Raw genomic sequence first — 14,850 nt, forward strand, 5'->3', positions numbered from 1 at the left:
CATAGTGCAGAGAGCAATGCTGTCACTGCAGCCATATGGAGTCGGGCGTTGCCTCTCAGCCTTACAATTATCTACTGTGCAGGGGCGTGCACGCAACTGTTAGTACAGGTATTCTTACTGTGTATGCTTTGCTCCACCCGTTTCCCGTAGTATGGCCAAATTTATTTTTAAAGCGTGTTTCTTTCAGCCTGACTACAGTTGTGTTTCTACTGGCAACAAGAGCATTGGTCGACAGCCTGTGGAGGATTCTGCTTTTCAAATAGTGTTGTTTGGTTGAAGCTCATCAGTCATGTTTGTGGATACTAAATACAAGGTGGATTGATCTTGAGTCTCAGAATCTCCCGATTTCTAGTGTTGCTGAAGACTTTATGTTACATTTTTTCTCATGCATACAGGTATGCTGGAATTTCTGCCGATTTCTTCCATTGCTGGTGTTTTTCCACCTTAAGCTTTTACTTTAAGCCATGTGGCATAGCAGCTCAACTACTATGCAACACGTAAAAAACACATTGACAAAGCTAACAGATTTCGCACAGGCCCAACCTGTTGGTTTTGCCAATGCTTGTTTATGAAGTACGCACCCAAAAACATTGTATATATTAAGCAAACGTACTACAAAAAAAGAGGACAAAGCAAACAGACTTCTGGCATATAAACTAAGGCAGCTTAAATCAAGAAACTTTATAGAGGAAATAATGACAGGCACCAAACTCAATTCTACACCAGAGATTTTAGATGCATTTGTCTTGCTCTATTTAGCTCTTTTTAAAGGCCTGCCAGTGGATCCAACCAAACAATACAATTATGTCTGTAATTACACTTCGCAGGATTTGTATGCAGACCAGGCAGCATTAGGAGGAAATTAAGGCTAAGGAAGTTAGTGAAGCAATAAAAAGCATGCCTAGTTGAAAATCCCCTGATCAGAGTTTCAAGCCTCCTCCTACAAAACATGTGTCTCTTTTAGCCAGTTCGCGTTCAAAATATTAAGCTATATTGTGACACCCAAAATTGTATCAGAATCCATACTTGCTTCTCATCGTTCACTCCTGCTCAAACCTAACAAAATTCCACAGTCCTGTGGCTCCTGACGCCCCATCGCACTTCTAAATCGTGATGTTTTAACTATTTGCTTCTCACTATATGACCCAAATTGATTTCCACACAAATTTTTGGATTCGTTCAAAATCAACAAACAGGAGACAACACAAGACTAGTAGTGACCCTCACAAAGCAGCCAAACAAAATAAGCTTCACTTGTCTATTGCTTGATGCAGAGGCGGCCTTCAACAGGGTTGACTGGTGTTATGTAGTGAAAGCTCTGTATAAAATTCAAATGGATCTAATGATGAAAACTTTTCTCCAATCCCACTATAAATGGCCCTTTGCTAAGATCAATTAGAATCACAGTAATGAGGGGAAAAAAGACAGGGCTGTCCCCACTCCTCCTTGATGTTTCTAGAATTAATAGAAACTATGATACAACACATTTCTTATAATCCAGGCACTGGTAGAATTAGGATAGGAGACTTTTAACATAAATTGCAGTTGTTTGAGGACACTGTCTTTTGTTTTAGAACCAACCCCAAATCACCCCCAAGAGCCCTACAAAATGAGCTAGACCAGTTTGCAGAAGTCCCTGGATCAAAATCAATTGCTTTAAGAAACATAGACTGGGAGTTGCAGACCCACAACACAACCCACAATTTAGTAACACTAGTGGGTTTCACATGAACCAGACACCCCCGTCACATACTTAAGCATTAACCTTCCTGCTACACCCAAGGCCTTTTTAAAAATGAACATTCCTCCTATCTAGAAACCTCACATTTGGGAAAGATAACAAGCTTAAAATGAACTTTTTACCCAGACTAATATATGTGGTACATACATTTCTTAAAGTTCCCAAAGACAATCTTACTTCAAATATGAAAGAAAAAGTTGAATTTTGTCTAGAGAGACAGCAACCAAGCCAACAAGAGTTAAAAAGAATACATTATTTCAAGCCACAGCAGAGGAGACAAGGGGATCTGAGAGCCTACATTTTAGCAGGCCAAATCCGCCCAACCCGGGACTGGAATTATAATCCAAAATATAAACTTTGGTTTCAAGCAGAACAAGTTTTTTTCTGAGGTCCCACTTCAACGTTTGTTATGGCTCCCTTGCAGGGTTGCACGCAAAACCAGTCCACTGTTCCCAGCACATCAACCTCCTAAGGCAGTAGTTCTTAACCTTTTGACTCCTGTAGACCCCCCGCCTCACCCCACTTAAGCATTACAGGAATTCAGGGACCCCCCACCCACATTGAATCACTATTAGAACCTCAGGGGTGTGGAATTTAATAAAATATCTACTTATAATTGAGACAGGTTGCTTCTTAAATCTACTCGTCCTGTAAAACAAATCTACTTGTCCCTTTGGTGCCGTGTACTGCAATGACAAAATATGGCAGCAATCTCACTATATAAAAGCTCTAATAATAGCCTCTCTGATTATGTCAGGGCTAATACTATAGTAGGGCTTGAATACTAGTAATTTCAAGCCCTACTGTAGCAATTTCCTTATTTTGCCACCTTTCTGCAGATCTACATACTGGGGCTGGAGGAGGCAGTAAGCAATAGTTCCAGGGCTGGAATACATTTGAGTCTGTGAAAACCTACTAACTTGCATGTTTTTATGGTTTTTCACCACCTCTTCTCTATCCTTTTCCCATGCTGAGAAAGGCTGGAAATCTACTCCTGATAAGGGCAGACGTAGAAGTTCTTCCAGGGTTGGGTCAAAAAGTGGTTGGAGGGAAAGTGAATTTGTAAACGCTCAATAGATTTTCACATGAGAAAATCTACACAGGCATAATTGCTTGTGCTAACATACAGTTCACAAATATTTTGTAGAAGTACGATTTCCTGGTCTACTGCTGTAAATTCTTGTGAATTCATTCAAGGCAGTAATGCAAAGACATACTATGGGTGCACAGTTGTACTTTCTTTAAGAATTGGGCCCCTAATTAGGTCTGGCTTTAACCAAGACGAAATTTAATTTTTATTAAAATTCTATTTCTCGATCAGCTGGTTTAACCAAGACATTTTGTTTTTATTAAAATTCGGTTTCTCTCTCGATCTACTGGCTTGCTTACTGTGAGAGACAGCATTCTGCTCTTCCACAAGGAGCATATTGGCACACAAAGTAGTTTTGTTCTGTACTAGGAACTAGTGTGACAATGTGTACTTTTTGAGATCCAAATTGTTTGTTTTTTTGCTTTTTGCAAATGTTTGTCACAATGGTGAAGGAGGTCTGGCAGCTCCCACAACAATAAATTGTTACAAAGGTCACGTCAAAACAAGACACACATTGTTCTATCTTTTCGTTTTGTCAATGTCGGATCGGTTGGCTTTGCCAGTGCTTGTTTATTTTCATGTTTCCCATAATCTTGTTGAAAACGGTTACACTGATTTTCCATTATGAATATTTTTGGGAAAAACTAGCATGCATCAACACATTTTACTACATTTCTTTGTACATTTCATTTTGAAAGCAAAGAATCATCTATCTTGCTTACAAGCTTCTGCAAACATTTGCATCTAATCAGAGAGCATTGTGGGAACATTACATGTTGCCTCATATTGTTAAATGTTTCCAAACATGTACACATTTTTTACTGGAACCACTTACTGTATTTGTGACCTTGGCATTAATGAACCGGTGTGACCTTTGCAGGAATGAACCATATATATAAGATCAAACAGCATTAACATATGGACACAATTATTATCTCTACTGCAGACGGTTCCTTTCTGTGTAAACTGGCAGCTAAAGGGTTTGTGCTGCAAGAGGTTGGGCCTACATGTCCCAAGGACAAAATAAACATGAAAACGTGTTGTCCTTGACCTAAAGGAATTCCACAACCTTCAACCTGTGGACCTCAGGCCCCCAGTCTAAACAATGTCAACGATTTGAACCACAAAACAATACACAAAAATACAGAAACAAGCATCTATCAAAGAAATACACATATGATGAAGGAATAGGCTTCTTACCAATTACGCAAATGTTTGTGGCATGTAGTGCTGCAAATTCACATGCTCTGCATACTCCTGCCATCTAGTGTTGGGTCCGGATGTGTGCAGGTTTTCTTCGAAGAACCAAGTAGAGTGACTGCTCCTTCTCTGCGATACTGCACGAGCATATATTCTAAAGTTCAACTGTTTTCCTGCAGAAGGACGAGAATGGAGTGAACAGTAAGTGTAAGGTATGAGATTTCTATGTGAGAAAGGAATGAATAACTGCAGTGGCCACAGGTGTCTGGGGAGAAAAGGTGGGTGCATGTGAATCTATAGCACGACATGCCACAAATAGATGCTTACAAGGTAAGTAACATATTTAGTTCGAGGCATGTGTGGCTGTAGATACACATGCTCTGCATAGACTTTAAAGCAGTCTCCCTCGTAAGCTGTGGCTAATCTGTGTATGTTTCAGTTGTTTGAAAAAGAGTATGTAGCACTGCCTGACCCACATTAGCTTGTTGGTACGCTAAAACATCCACACAATATTGTTTAGTGAAGGTGTGTGGGGTGGACCATGAAGTTGCGTTACATATGTCAGTTATGGGTCAGTTTCTTAGAAAAGCTGTGGATGCTCCCTTTTCCCTAGCAAAGTGTGCTGTAGGAGGAGTAGGTTAAGGGCTCAAATCATGCATAGCCAGATGGGATATAGGGTTGCCTTTATTAGGAGGAGAAAAAACAACAAAAAGTAGTTTAGTTTTCCGGAAAGTTTTAGTTCTATAAATATAGAAAAAAAGGGCTCTTATCATATAACATATGTAGAGCTCTTTCAGCAACAGAATCTGGTTGTGAGGGAAGAAATGCTAACTTAATCGATTGGTTGAGGTGAAATCAAGAAACCACTTTAGGGAGAAATTTAGGGTTGGTGCAAAGAACCACTCTATCCCTGTGTAGTTGAGAGAAAGGTTCTTCGAAGGTTAAAGGCTTGAGCTCACCAACACGTCTGAATGAAGTGATGGTGACTAAAAATGCCACCTTCCACGAAAGGAATTGAAGGGGGTATGAATGTAGGGGCTGGAGGACCCATGAGTCTTGTGAGAATGACATTAAAGTTCCATGAAGGTGCGTGTAGAAGCTGCGGTGGGATAACTCGAGTCCCTCTATGATGTCTTTAATCAATAGGACCTTAAACAAAGAAAGGTGTTGACTATTTTGTACATAGGCAGCTATGGCAGCAAGATGTAATCTTACTGATGGGAACGCTTACCCAGCCTTTCAGAAGTGATGCAAGTAAAATACAATGCCTTGTACAGTGGCTAAGAAATGGTTGATTTGTTTTGAATGACAGTAGCAGACAAAACATTTCCATTTTGCCGCACAGGAGGCTCTAGTGGTAGGTCTCCGGGCTTCTTTGAGAATGTCCATACATTCTGGTGGCAAATCAAGGTAACCAAATTCTATGACTTCCGGAGTCAAATCGTAAGGTTAAGGAGTTTTGGGATCTGGGAGTCTGATTTCTCCATGGTTCTGTGTGAGAAGGTTCAGCCTGTTGGGGAGCTTCTCGCGGGGAACTATGGAAAAGTCTAGTAGTGTTTTGAACCAAGGTTGACAAGCCCATGTGGGAGGTACTAGAATCAATGTTCGAGATGTTTGCCTGAGCTTCCGAACCAGAAATGAAAGGAGATAGGAAGAAAAGCCGAAGCAAATATCCCTGACCAACTTATCCACAGTTCGTTGCCCTTGGATAGTAGGTGTGGGAACCTGGATACGAAGTTTGGGCATTTTGCATTTCCTGAGGTAGCAAAAAGGTCTACTTGAGGGAACCCCCATGTGTGGAAGTAGGGCTCGTGGGTGGATTTCCCATTCATGGTGTTGTTGCTGCATCCGGCTTAGCAGGTCTGCTAAATTGTTGTCCATCCATGGTAGATACCCTGCTATTAGGTGAAAGTTGCGACGCAGAGCACAGTTCCATCCGCTGTGTAATAGTTGTGAAAGTTGCAGGAACTGTGCCCTTTCCCACACCCCCCCCCCCCTCCCCACCAGGTGAGGAAAGAAGGCTTTGTAGGCTAGGTTAACAGCTTGAAGAAGTTGATAGTGTCTCTGGTGTCCCATCTACCCTGCATTGTAAGATCGTTCAGATGTGCACCCCATCCCATGAGTGAAGAGTCCTTTGTCCAAGTTATGTGGGAAACGGAGTCCAGAACAGGCCGCCCTTTCAACATGTTGGTGGGATTCCACCATTGCAGAGAGTGATGCGTTTGGCGGTCTACTAATACTAGATCCTGTAGGTGACCCCGATACTGACACCACTAGTCTGGCATGGGGCACTATTACAATATAGAAGACCATAATTCCCAGAAGACGCAGTCCCAGAGTGTCTTCACATTTAGTTGCTTATGTGGTTGAAATAGAGGCACCAGGGCCCGGAAATTGTGAATTCTTGCAGAATTGGGATAGGCTAGCCCAATTTGTGTGTTCAGAATTGCCCCCAAACATGGTCATATTTGTAGCGGTTGTAGGTGGGATTTGGGAACATTGATTGTGAATCCCAGACTGTGGAGCAGGTCCTTTATCACCTGTGTATAGTATTGACACTGGTGAAAGGTTAGGTCTTTCATAAGCCAATCGTCCAGATAGGAAGAAACATGTATTTTTTGTCTGCAGGATGGGCTGCTACTACTGCCAGATAGCTGGTAAAAACCTGTGATGCAGTCAACCCCAAAAGGAAGGACTTTAAACTGTTAGTGCTTTTCGGCTACCATAAACCAGAGGTATTTGAGATGTACTGGGTGTATAGATATGTGGAAATATGCGTCTTTTAGATCTAATGTAGTTATAAAGTCTCCCTGATGAAGTAGTGGAATCACATCTTGCAGGGTGACCATATGAAAGTGCTCTGACAGAATGCATTCATTCAGTGGTCTTAGATATAGGGTTAGCTGTAAGGAACCATCCTTTTTGGGTATGAAAAAATAAAAAGTATACTCCTCGTCCCTGATGTTGATGTTGTAGGGGTGTTAAGGCTTCTTTGAGCAGGAGAGTCTGGACTTCCTGTGATAGTAATATTTGATGTTCGACTGACAGTCGATGAGAACTAGATGGAAGGTTGAGAGGTGTGGTAATGACCTCCAGACAATAACCATGTTCGATAATAGCTAACACACTATTGTCTGTTATCTGTTGCCTACTGGGGTGAAAATTGTGAATACGTCCCCAGCAGACAGGTGGTGTGTGATACTGGTGGAGTGGTGGGACCTGGTGGTGGTGGGACCATGTGGTGAAGCACTTTTGCGACTACCTTTAGTATTGTTTCCTATATAGGATCCCCTATAGTAGGATTTTGTAGGGGAGTACTGACTCTGCCCACGCTGATACAAAGTGGAGGCTTTGGGGGTTGGTGTCTTTGAGCCTCCACGATAGCCAGAACAGCAAAATGAGCCCTGAGATGTTGATGTTTGAAGAGCTTCCATGGATTTTGTCATTTCAATGTCTGTTTTGATCTTTTCTACAGCCTCACTGACATGTGGTCCGAAGAGGTGTTCTTTATCAAATGGGATATTGAGGATATTCTGCTGAACATCAGGCTTAAAGCCTGAAATATGCAGCCAAGCAAAGGAGGAGACAGGTGTTAATGCTCTGGCTGCAGCATCAGCAGAATCAAGGGCCCATAGAATCGATGTGTTGGAAATTAGTTTGCCTTTGCAATTAGCTCCTGTCCCCTCTTCCTGTGCTCATCTGGGAGATGTTGGAGGAGCTCCTTCATCTCATTCTATTAACAACAGTCATATTGTGCTAGGAGACCCACTGAATTGGCGGTGTGCCACTGGTTTGCAGACTGAGCTGCAATCCTTTTTCCTACTGATTCACTTCTTTTACTCTCTTTGTCAGGCGATGGGTTATCGGCAGACAATAAAGAGACAGCCCTCTTTCTAGAACTGGTGAATACTAAGAAATCCGCGGTCACTTGTCCACTGATGTAGACAGGGTCTGAGGGACAGGGTTTATACTTTTTGTCGACCCTAGAAGCGATAACATGTGCCGTAACTGGGTCTTTGAATGAGCCTTCTGTATGTCGAAGCATTCCCCTGAGCATAGGAAGGTACTGTGTGCCCCTGGGTGTTTGAAGATAAAGTTTCAAATAAGAAATCCTCCTCTAATGGTTCTTTATGAAGCTGGACCCATGAAATGTGGCCAGCCTAGCAATGAGCTCCTGGTATGTGGTGGAGTCATCAGGAGATGGGCGAGCAGGGTACTAATCCGGGTATGTATCCCCTGGTGGATCAACATCATAGGGGTCCCAGGTTTCAGAATTTGGAGGGATATAGAAGGAATCATCCTCGGTATCAGTAGGACTGATACACTCACCAGGGGGACCCTGAGGGGAGCAATCTAAGGACCCATGTCAGACTGCGGAGAAGGCATGTCAGGTAGTGGTGTTGAAGGAAGCGTGTGGTGGTGGTGGTAGTGAAGGTGGTAAAAGGTGGTGGTAGCAAAGGGCTGGTGGCCTCGTCCATCTTATTGCATTTGAGAGGTATGGAAGCATCCAAAGCTCTTGGAAAAACAAATATCTTTGAGAAAGTGGTGGCTGAGAAGCCAGTGGCTTTGCAACAATCCGTCCAGTTTTCGGTTGGATGTGAAGCTGTTTTAACTTAGAGTCTAATTTCTTCCGCAGCTTGTGGAAAATTGGCTTTACTTTAGGCTCGACAGTCTTTTTCGGCAATGAGTTCAATGTTCTTGGCTCATAGACAACTTTAGATTTCGGTGCCAAAGACCTGATCAGCGCCGAAGCTGTAGATGCTGACGGACGGCTCGGCACAGAATGTGTGGAGACCATTTAGGTCGCCGGCGTGAGGTCTTTGGCATCAGGGGGTGTTTCTGCGCTGGGAATTTGGGGGTTGGGGAGGAGCTCGTCCAAACCGAATTTTCGGTGTTGACCATGGCCTGCAGGTAGTGGTGGTCCAAAGGACACTTGAGCTAGAGGAGTCTGCCTTTTTGATGGCTCGGTTTGAGTGTGAGTGGCAGGAGGTAACATACTTACTGCATGAGATTAAACAATGGTGATCTCGAACTCCAGCCGGCCTTGACCGAGAAAGTCTCCTCTTCTGCCACTGAGGCTTCTGGATGGTGTTCGCTGCCGAAATCTTGATGTCTGATGATATCAGGGTGTCGTCTGTGGCCTTTTGTTGCATTTTGAGCAGACATGCTTGACGATAACGGAGGGTTTTCTTCTAGCGGAATGCTCAACAGGCCTCACAATCCTCTTCCCTGTGATCCGAGAGAGACAAAGGTTACAGACCTTATGGGAGCAGGTCTGTGAGTACTTTGCACGACAACGCGGACAGAATCGAAATGGCTTCCGTTCCATCACCAAGAGGATATTGTCAGGAAATGACACTGGACATTGAGTTCAAAGGCCCCGAAGGGCGGGGCCCTCTGGGGGTTGTGATGGAATTGCACCGACTCATCAGCTAGTTCTACTTCTATGCGCAGAGAGGAGAAACTTGATCGATAACAATACCGACGGTAGACAGAAATAGAACTGAAAGAGAGAACCGACAATGGTCTCTACTCTGAGGGTAAGCACACACATCCGAACACGATGGCAGAGAGAAGGCAATCCAACAATAGAATCTATGCCCATTCGCAGTGTGACCGAGAAGAAGGAGTAACTATTTTGTGGCTTGAAAAACGTTCTTCAAAGAAAAACAACATGCACACAATTGGACCCTAGCTGGCGGGAGTGTGCAGAGCATGTGTATCTACAGCCACACATGCCTCGCACATATTTTATTAATTCACAAAATATGTTTAAAAAAATTAACATTTTAATATTAATGGGAAGGTTGACGCTTTCCTAAAAGCAACTGAAACTACCTATTGTCCATACTATATTCTTTATGATGTATCTGTACTGCTCCCATTAATTTATTGGAGGATACCAACTTAATTTTTTGTCAATTTTTTCTGATTTACAGAACATTGTACAATTTTCTATTTTACACTTAGCTTCTTTGTTTATATACATTTTATTAAGCTGTCGATATAATTTAATTTTCTAAGCAGTTGCGGAGCCCATGAATAGGTATCGCAGACCCCCAGATGAAGAACCACTGTCCTAGGGTGCGGACAACAAATAAGGAAAAGGGATGCCAATTCATATCCATTCTCAATTATACCACTGCTTTACAATACAGATATTCCACCGAGCTTATTGGACCTGGGGCTCCCTTTTAGGTGATTGTTTTTAAAACAAATTATTTAAGGTGGCATCATCCTTTCAAGAGGGGGCAACTGAACAAAGAAAACTAGGCCTGGCTTGCAAATATGCATTTCCATTGTTCCACATGCTATACTGGGTCAACAAACAAGAAGTTCAAAAATCAGCAAACAGACAAGTGACATTCAGAAGCCAAGTTTAGCAATAGATAGCAACAGAAGAGCATCACACAGCCATATTGCCACATTCTAGATCTCAGACCACAATCTGCACATACATACACCTTTAACGGGAGAGTGTTAAGGATAGAGATACCAGAAGACATCTGGCTTGCAAATTGGAAAAGAGGGGCACAGCATAAACAGAACACCTATAAAAACGTTTGACTGGATGGTATCTTCCCCTTTGAGGCTAAATTCAATATTTGGAGGGCCTGGAGTATGTTGGAAAGGGTGTGGGGAGAGGGTATACTTCTACCTATGTGGTGGTCCAGTGTCCATATCCAAACATTTTGGTGTGAAATCTTGTACCACATCCATTTTGTGACAGGAATTTTGTTGCTGCTTCAACCATTAATGTTAATAGGAGACCCAAGCAAAAATATAATGTACACCTTAATCACTCCAAAGAGGAAACTAATGTCACATATCCTGCCTGTTGGCAGCTGCCTAGCCTTGACTCATATGTAGAAGCAATAATGAAATCCAACGATTTAATCAGTAGTGGGGATTGTTTTATATCTATTTATGCAAGGGAAATTATATCAGCTAAAATTCACAAAAGTATGCACGTTTGAGAGGATGCGGATTCTGTTTGTCACTTACATGAACAGATCTCAAGTGATGGGGGGGGGGGATCCGGTTGTGATGTCTCATTTATTGCACCATTCTCAAATATGTGCTATGTCTTCCATTCGGGATAATAATGTCAATGTTACTTCATCATAAGCAAAGGTGGGAGGACATTGGGTCTGAGTTATATACTCTCACGCTGGCTGCATCAATATGAACACTGCTTTCCATTGTTGCTGGTGTTACATATTTGATACATAGACCTATTGCAAAAACCACTCACTGTGCCTTGTACAGTTAAATCATTATGGGCCTCATGCCTACTACCTGTGCCATTAAAACCTAAATAAAGGTGAAAAAATATGCTATCAGCAAGCAACTTGTGCACATGCACGGACTACACAATTCAAGGCCTGCAAAGCATATATGATGGCATCACTAGGTAGTTACTGCTCACCTTTACAGGGAGATTCTGGTACCAGTTGAGCCTCTGACTGTACCACATTCCTGTTGCTGAGGAAGATCAAGCGTCGAAAGAAGCTAGGCCCATCACCCTTGACATCCTCAATCACATACTCCCCACTCTGGGGGCTGGTACCACGGTGGTGCACGGTCCGCATGCCAAGATCACCACTAGCAGACAGAAAAGGAATCTATAAGGAGACATAATGAAACAATTTTCAAATTGCTATCAGACGAGTAGGAGTACTCTGGTGTGACCACAACCTAGCTAGTTCTTTCATTTAAAAAGGGTCTTTGACTTACTTTCTCTAGTGTCCCTCGCATTTTTCGTAAATGTTGATTTGCTATTTCTTCATTTACAACCATAAAGCACTTTAAAAAGCTACGCGTTTCCTTTTTAGTTTTCGTAAAACACAGAGCTTTACTTAGAATGCCAGAGTATTATATATTCATGATCGACTTACATGGGCACAATCTGGCTTTCTCTTATAAGTTAAAGCACGCATTAGTTAGGTGTCCAAACTAAAGCCCTCATTACTAGTCTGGGGGTCCTAGGACTGCCAGACTTGCGGTGGCGGTGTGACTGTGGTCAATGCGGTGGTCCAACCGCACATTATGACCACATTCGGCCACAGTCGAACCATCAGCAACGCCAGTTTCCCTCCACTTGAGGTACTGAGAGTCCTCATCCACCAGCTTAGCAGACAGTGAAAAGCGCAATGGGTGCTGTTGCATCCTACACACCGCCGCCGGCTCAATTACAATACGGCGTCAATGTTTTGGGCTGTTTCCCGCTGGGCCAGCGGGCGGAAACTCTGTAATAGGGGCCGCAGGAAGGTCACCGCACTGGAGGTCACCAGACAGCAAGAGTTTAGCAGGTGGCCTTTTCTTCCCGCCAAACCTGTAATAGGGGCGCCTAGGCATTACAGTGGGCTCCAGGTAGGACTACAGAGTATTGATGTAAAAAGTACCCTCACAGCCTTTAGACTGGTAGTTCCTCTGATTTATTTTAACTTTTGAAAATGGTTATTTTGTCTAAATCTCTTCAAATAAAGCACTTAATTGATCAAATGTTCCAGAGCGTAAATCAAAAGCAAGATTATTGTGAACAATGTGGAGATACAATATTGTAATTTATATGTTTAACAAGCTGAAAAAAGGTAGGGAAAGTGCTCGGATGCAGATATTGCAATGTACTGTCACTTAAAACTAAACGAAAAAAAGTGACACCCCCCTACTGAAAATGTCTTCTGAGACTGTCGGAAGAGGCTAACTATTATTAAACCGTAATAATAACAAGTTTCAACTTTTTGATTTTGGGGACAGCACAATTAATTTTATAGTCAAACCGGAAGGATATATTGTTTTAAAAAACTATGATCTTGATAAAGAAAAATATTAGAATTATATTTGATTCGGATTGAGCAGATATATTTAAATATAGCCTAGGATACTGACTACTTTTGAAATATTTGACTGGCTTGGATGCATATCTCACTTTGCACACAAACCACTACCAGCTAGTAATAGTTTAAGGAAACTATATTTGAGTGTAACACTTCGTATTTTCAGTGAACAGTTAACCAAATGATGGAACGTGGACATGTATACATTGGTATGGGGGCTTATGATTATTTCTACTGTTTTACTTGTTTTTCTTGCCTTTGGGTTGTATACATTGATTATAATAATTTGTACTACAGTGAGTTAATACGTATTACTCAAAGTAAGTAGATTACCAATAGAATAGTACACTTTCATGAAACAAGATCCAGCAATATCCATAGTTTGATCTACATATTAAAACAATACTTGATTATATTCGCCTGAACACATACTGAGTAGTCAAAATACAATATTTTTGCTTAGTAGGGTCACAAAGGAGCTAATCAAATTGTGCTATGCTCAAGTATTTCAAACAATGCCAAGGGCTGGGAAGATCTCACTTTCCTTCAATACCTGCACCTTTTCCAACCAATGAGAACACAGAACGGTTATACAGACGATAGCCATAGCATGTCATTTCTGGCATATCTGTATAGTGCATATACAGACATGGGGTGTTTTGGTGCAATTGACAAATTATGGATCTATAATTGTCAACCAACTCAATGGTATGCATTTTACAAGCAGCAAAATTGTAATCCACTGAGTGAACTCACCAGGATTCAAACATGTGCTCCCCAAGTCAAACACAGATCCGGGCAGTGGATACAGGAGCTCATAGAACCACAAGTCCTGGCAAGAGGAGGTGTTTAATGCCATTAGGGGTGCAAGATGAGAGAACGGGATACATGTACCACATAAACATTACAGACAAGCATACAGAAAGTCACAGGCCCAATAGTTCTTAAGCTGACCAGTCCGTAGACGAAGGAGCTTCTATGGCATTCACAACCCCATTAGTGGTAGCCAGACTTAGGCAAATCTAATATTACATGTTTATTATCTGGTAGGAATGTGAAGTTTCCTAATGACACGCATTAAGAAAGAAGCATGCAGTCACCTGATGATTGTCAGGCAGGCCTCGGGGAGCCAACTCCAGGACCTTGGCTGACAGCTCTGATTGGATGCCTTCCATTCCCTGATACAGCTGGTCTCTATGCAAAGCCACAATGATGAGCCGCCTGAAACCAGCACTACTTGCCAGCTGCTTCCGACCAGCTTCTGTCCCAAAAAGCCACTCCGTCTCTCTGCCCTGAGGTACTAGACAGGGTGAAATATAAGAAACGTGAATTCAAGCATTTACACAGTTAAGTTTTCAAGTTATCAGATGCACAACGTGAATTTTGCTGCATTTCAATATAAATAATGTGTCTCTCCCTTTGCTATCACACTAGTATCACTCCTTCCTTGGGATACCTAACGTTCTCTCATAGAAACTTAAAGCAACTCAACCTACCAGTTGATTACGCCAATATACCTAGCACAGTTATCAGTGTACAGGTCACAGTTCTTAAGTGGCATGCAGATGGGATCGTCCCTTGCTGTCACAACGGAATGCCTGCAATGATATAAAGTCTTGAATCCCTACTGAATAACATGCTTCAGAGACCTGATAAAATATACTGCATAGAAAGATATTTAAATTAGGATGACATAAAAACTGTACGTAAGTGTAAAAGTTCAAACATGTATATTCATTGTTATTTTATGCTGAAACACTAAACAGATAAAAAAATTATGACAGTGTAATAGCTATCTTCAAATATATAATGGAGATCAAAAGATAGACCATGACGAGCAGCCAGTGACCCTCCAGAAACTCACACCCACCTGTTTGCTTATCACCATATCCAAACTAACATTGCACGTTGCGTACAAAGTTGCATCACAAGGATGCTACAATGTGTGTGAGATATCTATTTTGCAATCATGGGGTGTA

General features: G+C 42.1%; 1 protein-coding gene across 2 annotated transcripts in view; it reads right to left on the minus strand.

Moving 5' to 3' along the window:
• The window catches only part of METTL13 (methyltransferase 13, eEF1A N-terminus and K55), an 80,315-nt gene that overhangs the window by 33,600 nt on the left and 31,865 nt on the right, over positions 1-14,850 (minus strand). For both annotated transcript variants that reach the window (XM_069231441.1, XM_069231442.1), the window contains exons 3-4: positions 13,972-14,171; positions 11,461-11,656 (exon numbers count right to left, since the gene is read on the minus strand). In XM_069231441.1, coding sequence (XP_069087542.1) covers positions 11,461-11,656; positions 13,972-14,171 — 396 coding nt within the window. The remainder of the gene's footprint in view (positions 1-11,460; positions 11,657-13,971; positions 14,172-14,850) is intronic.

The sequence above is a fragment of the Pleurodeles waltl genome, chromosome 4_2, assembly GCF_031143425.1.
Source record: "Pleurodeles waltl isolate 20211129_DDA chromosome 4_2, aPleWal1.hap1.20221129, whole genome shotgun sequence".
NCBI lineage: Eukaryota > Metazoa > Chordata > Amphibia > Caudata > Salamandridae > Pleurodeles > Pleurodeles waltl.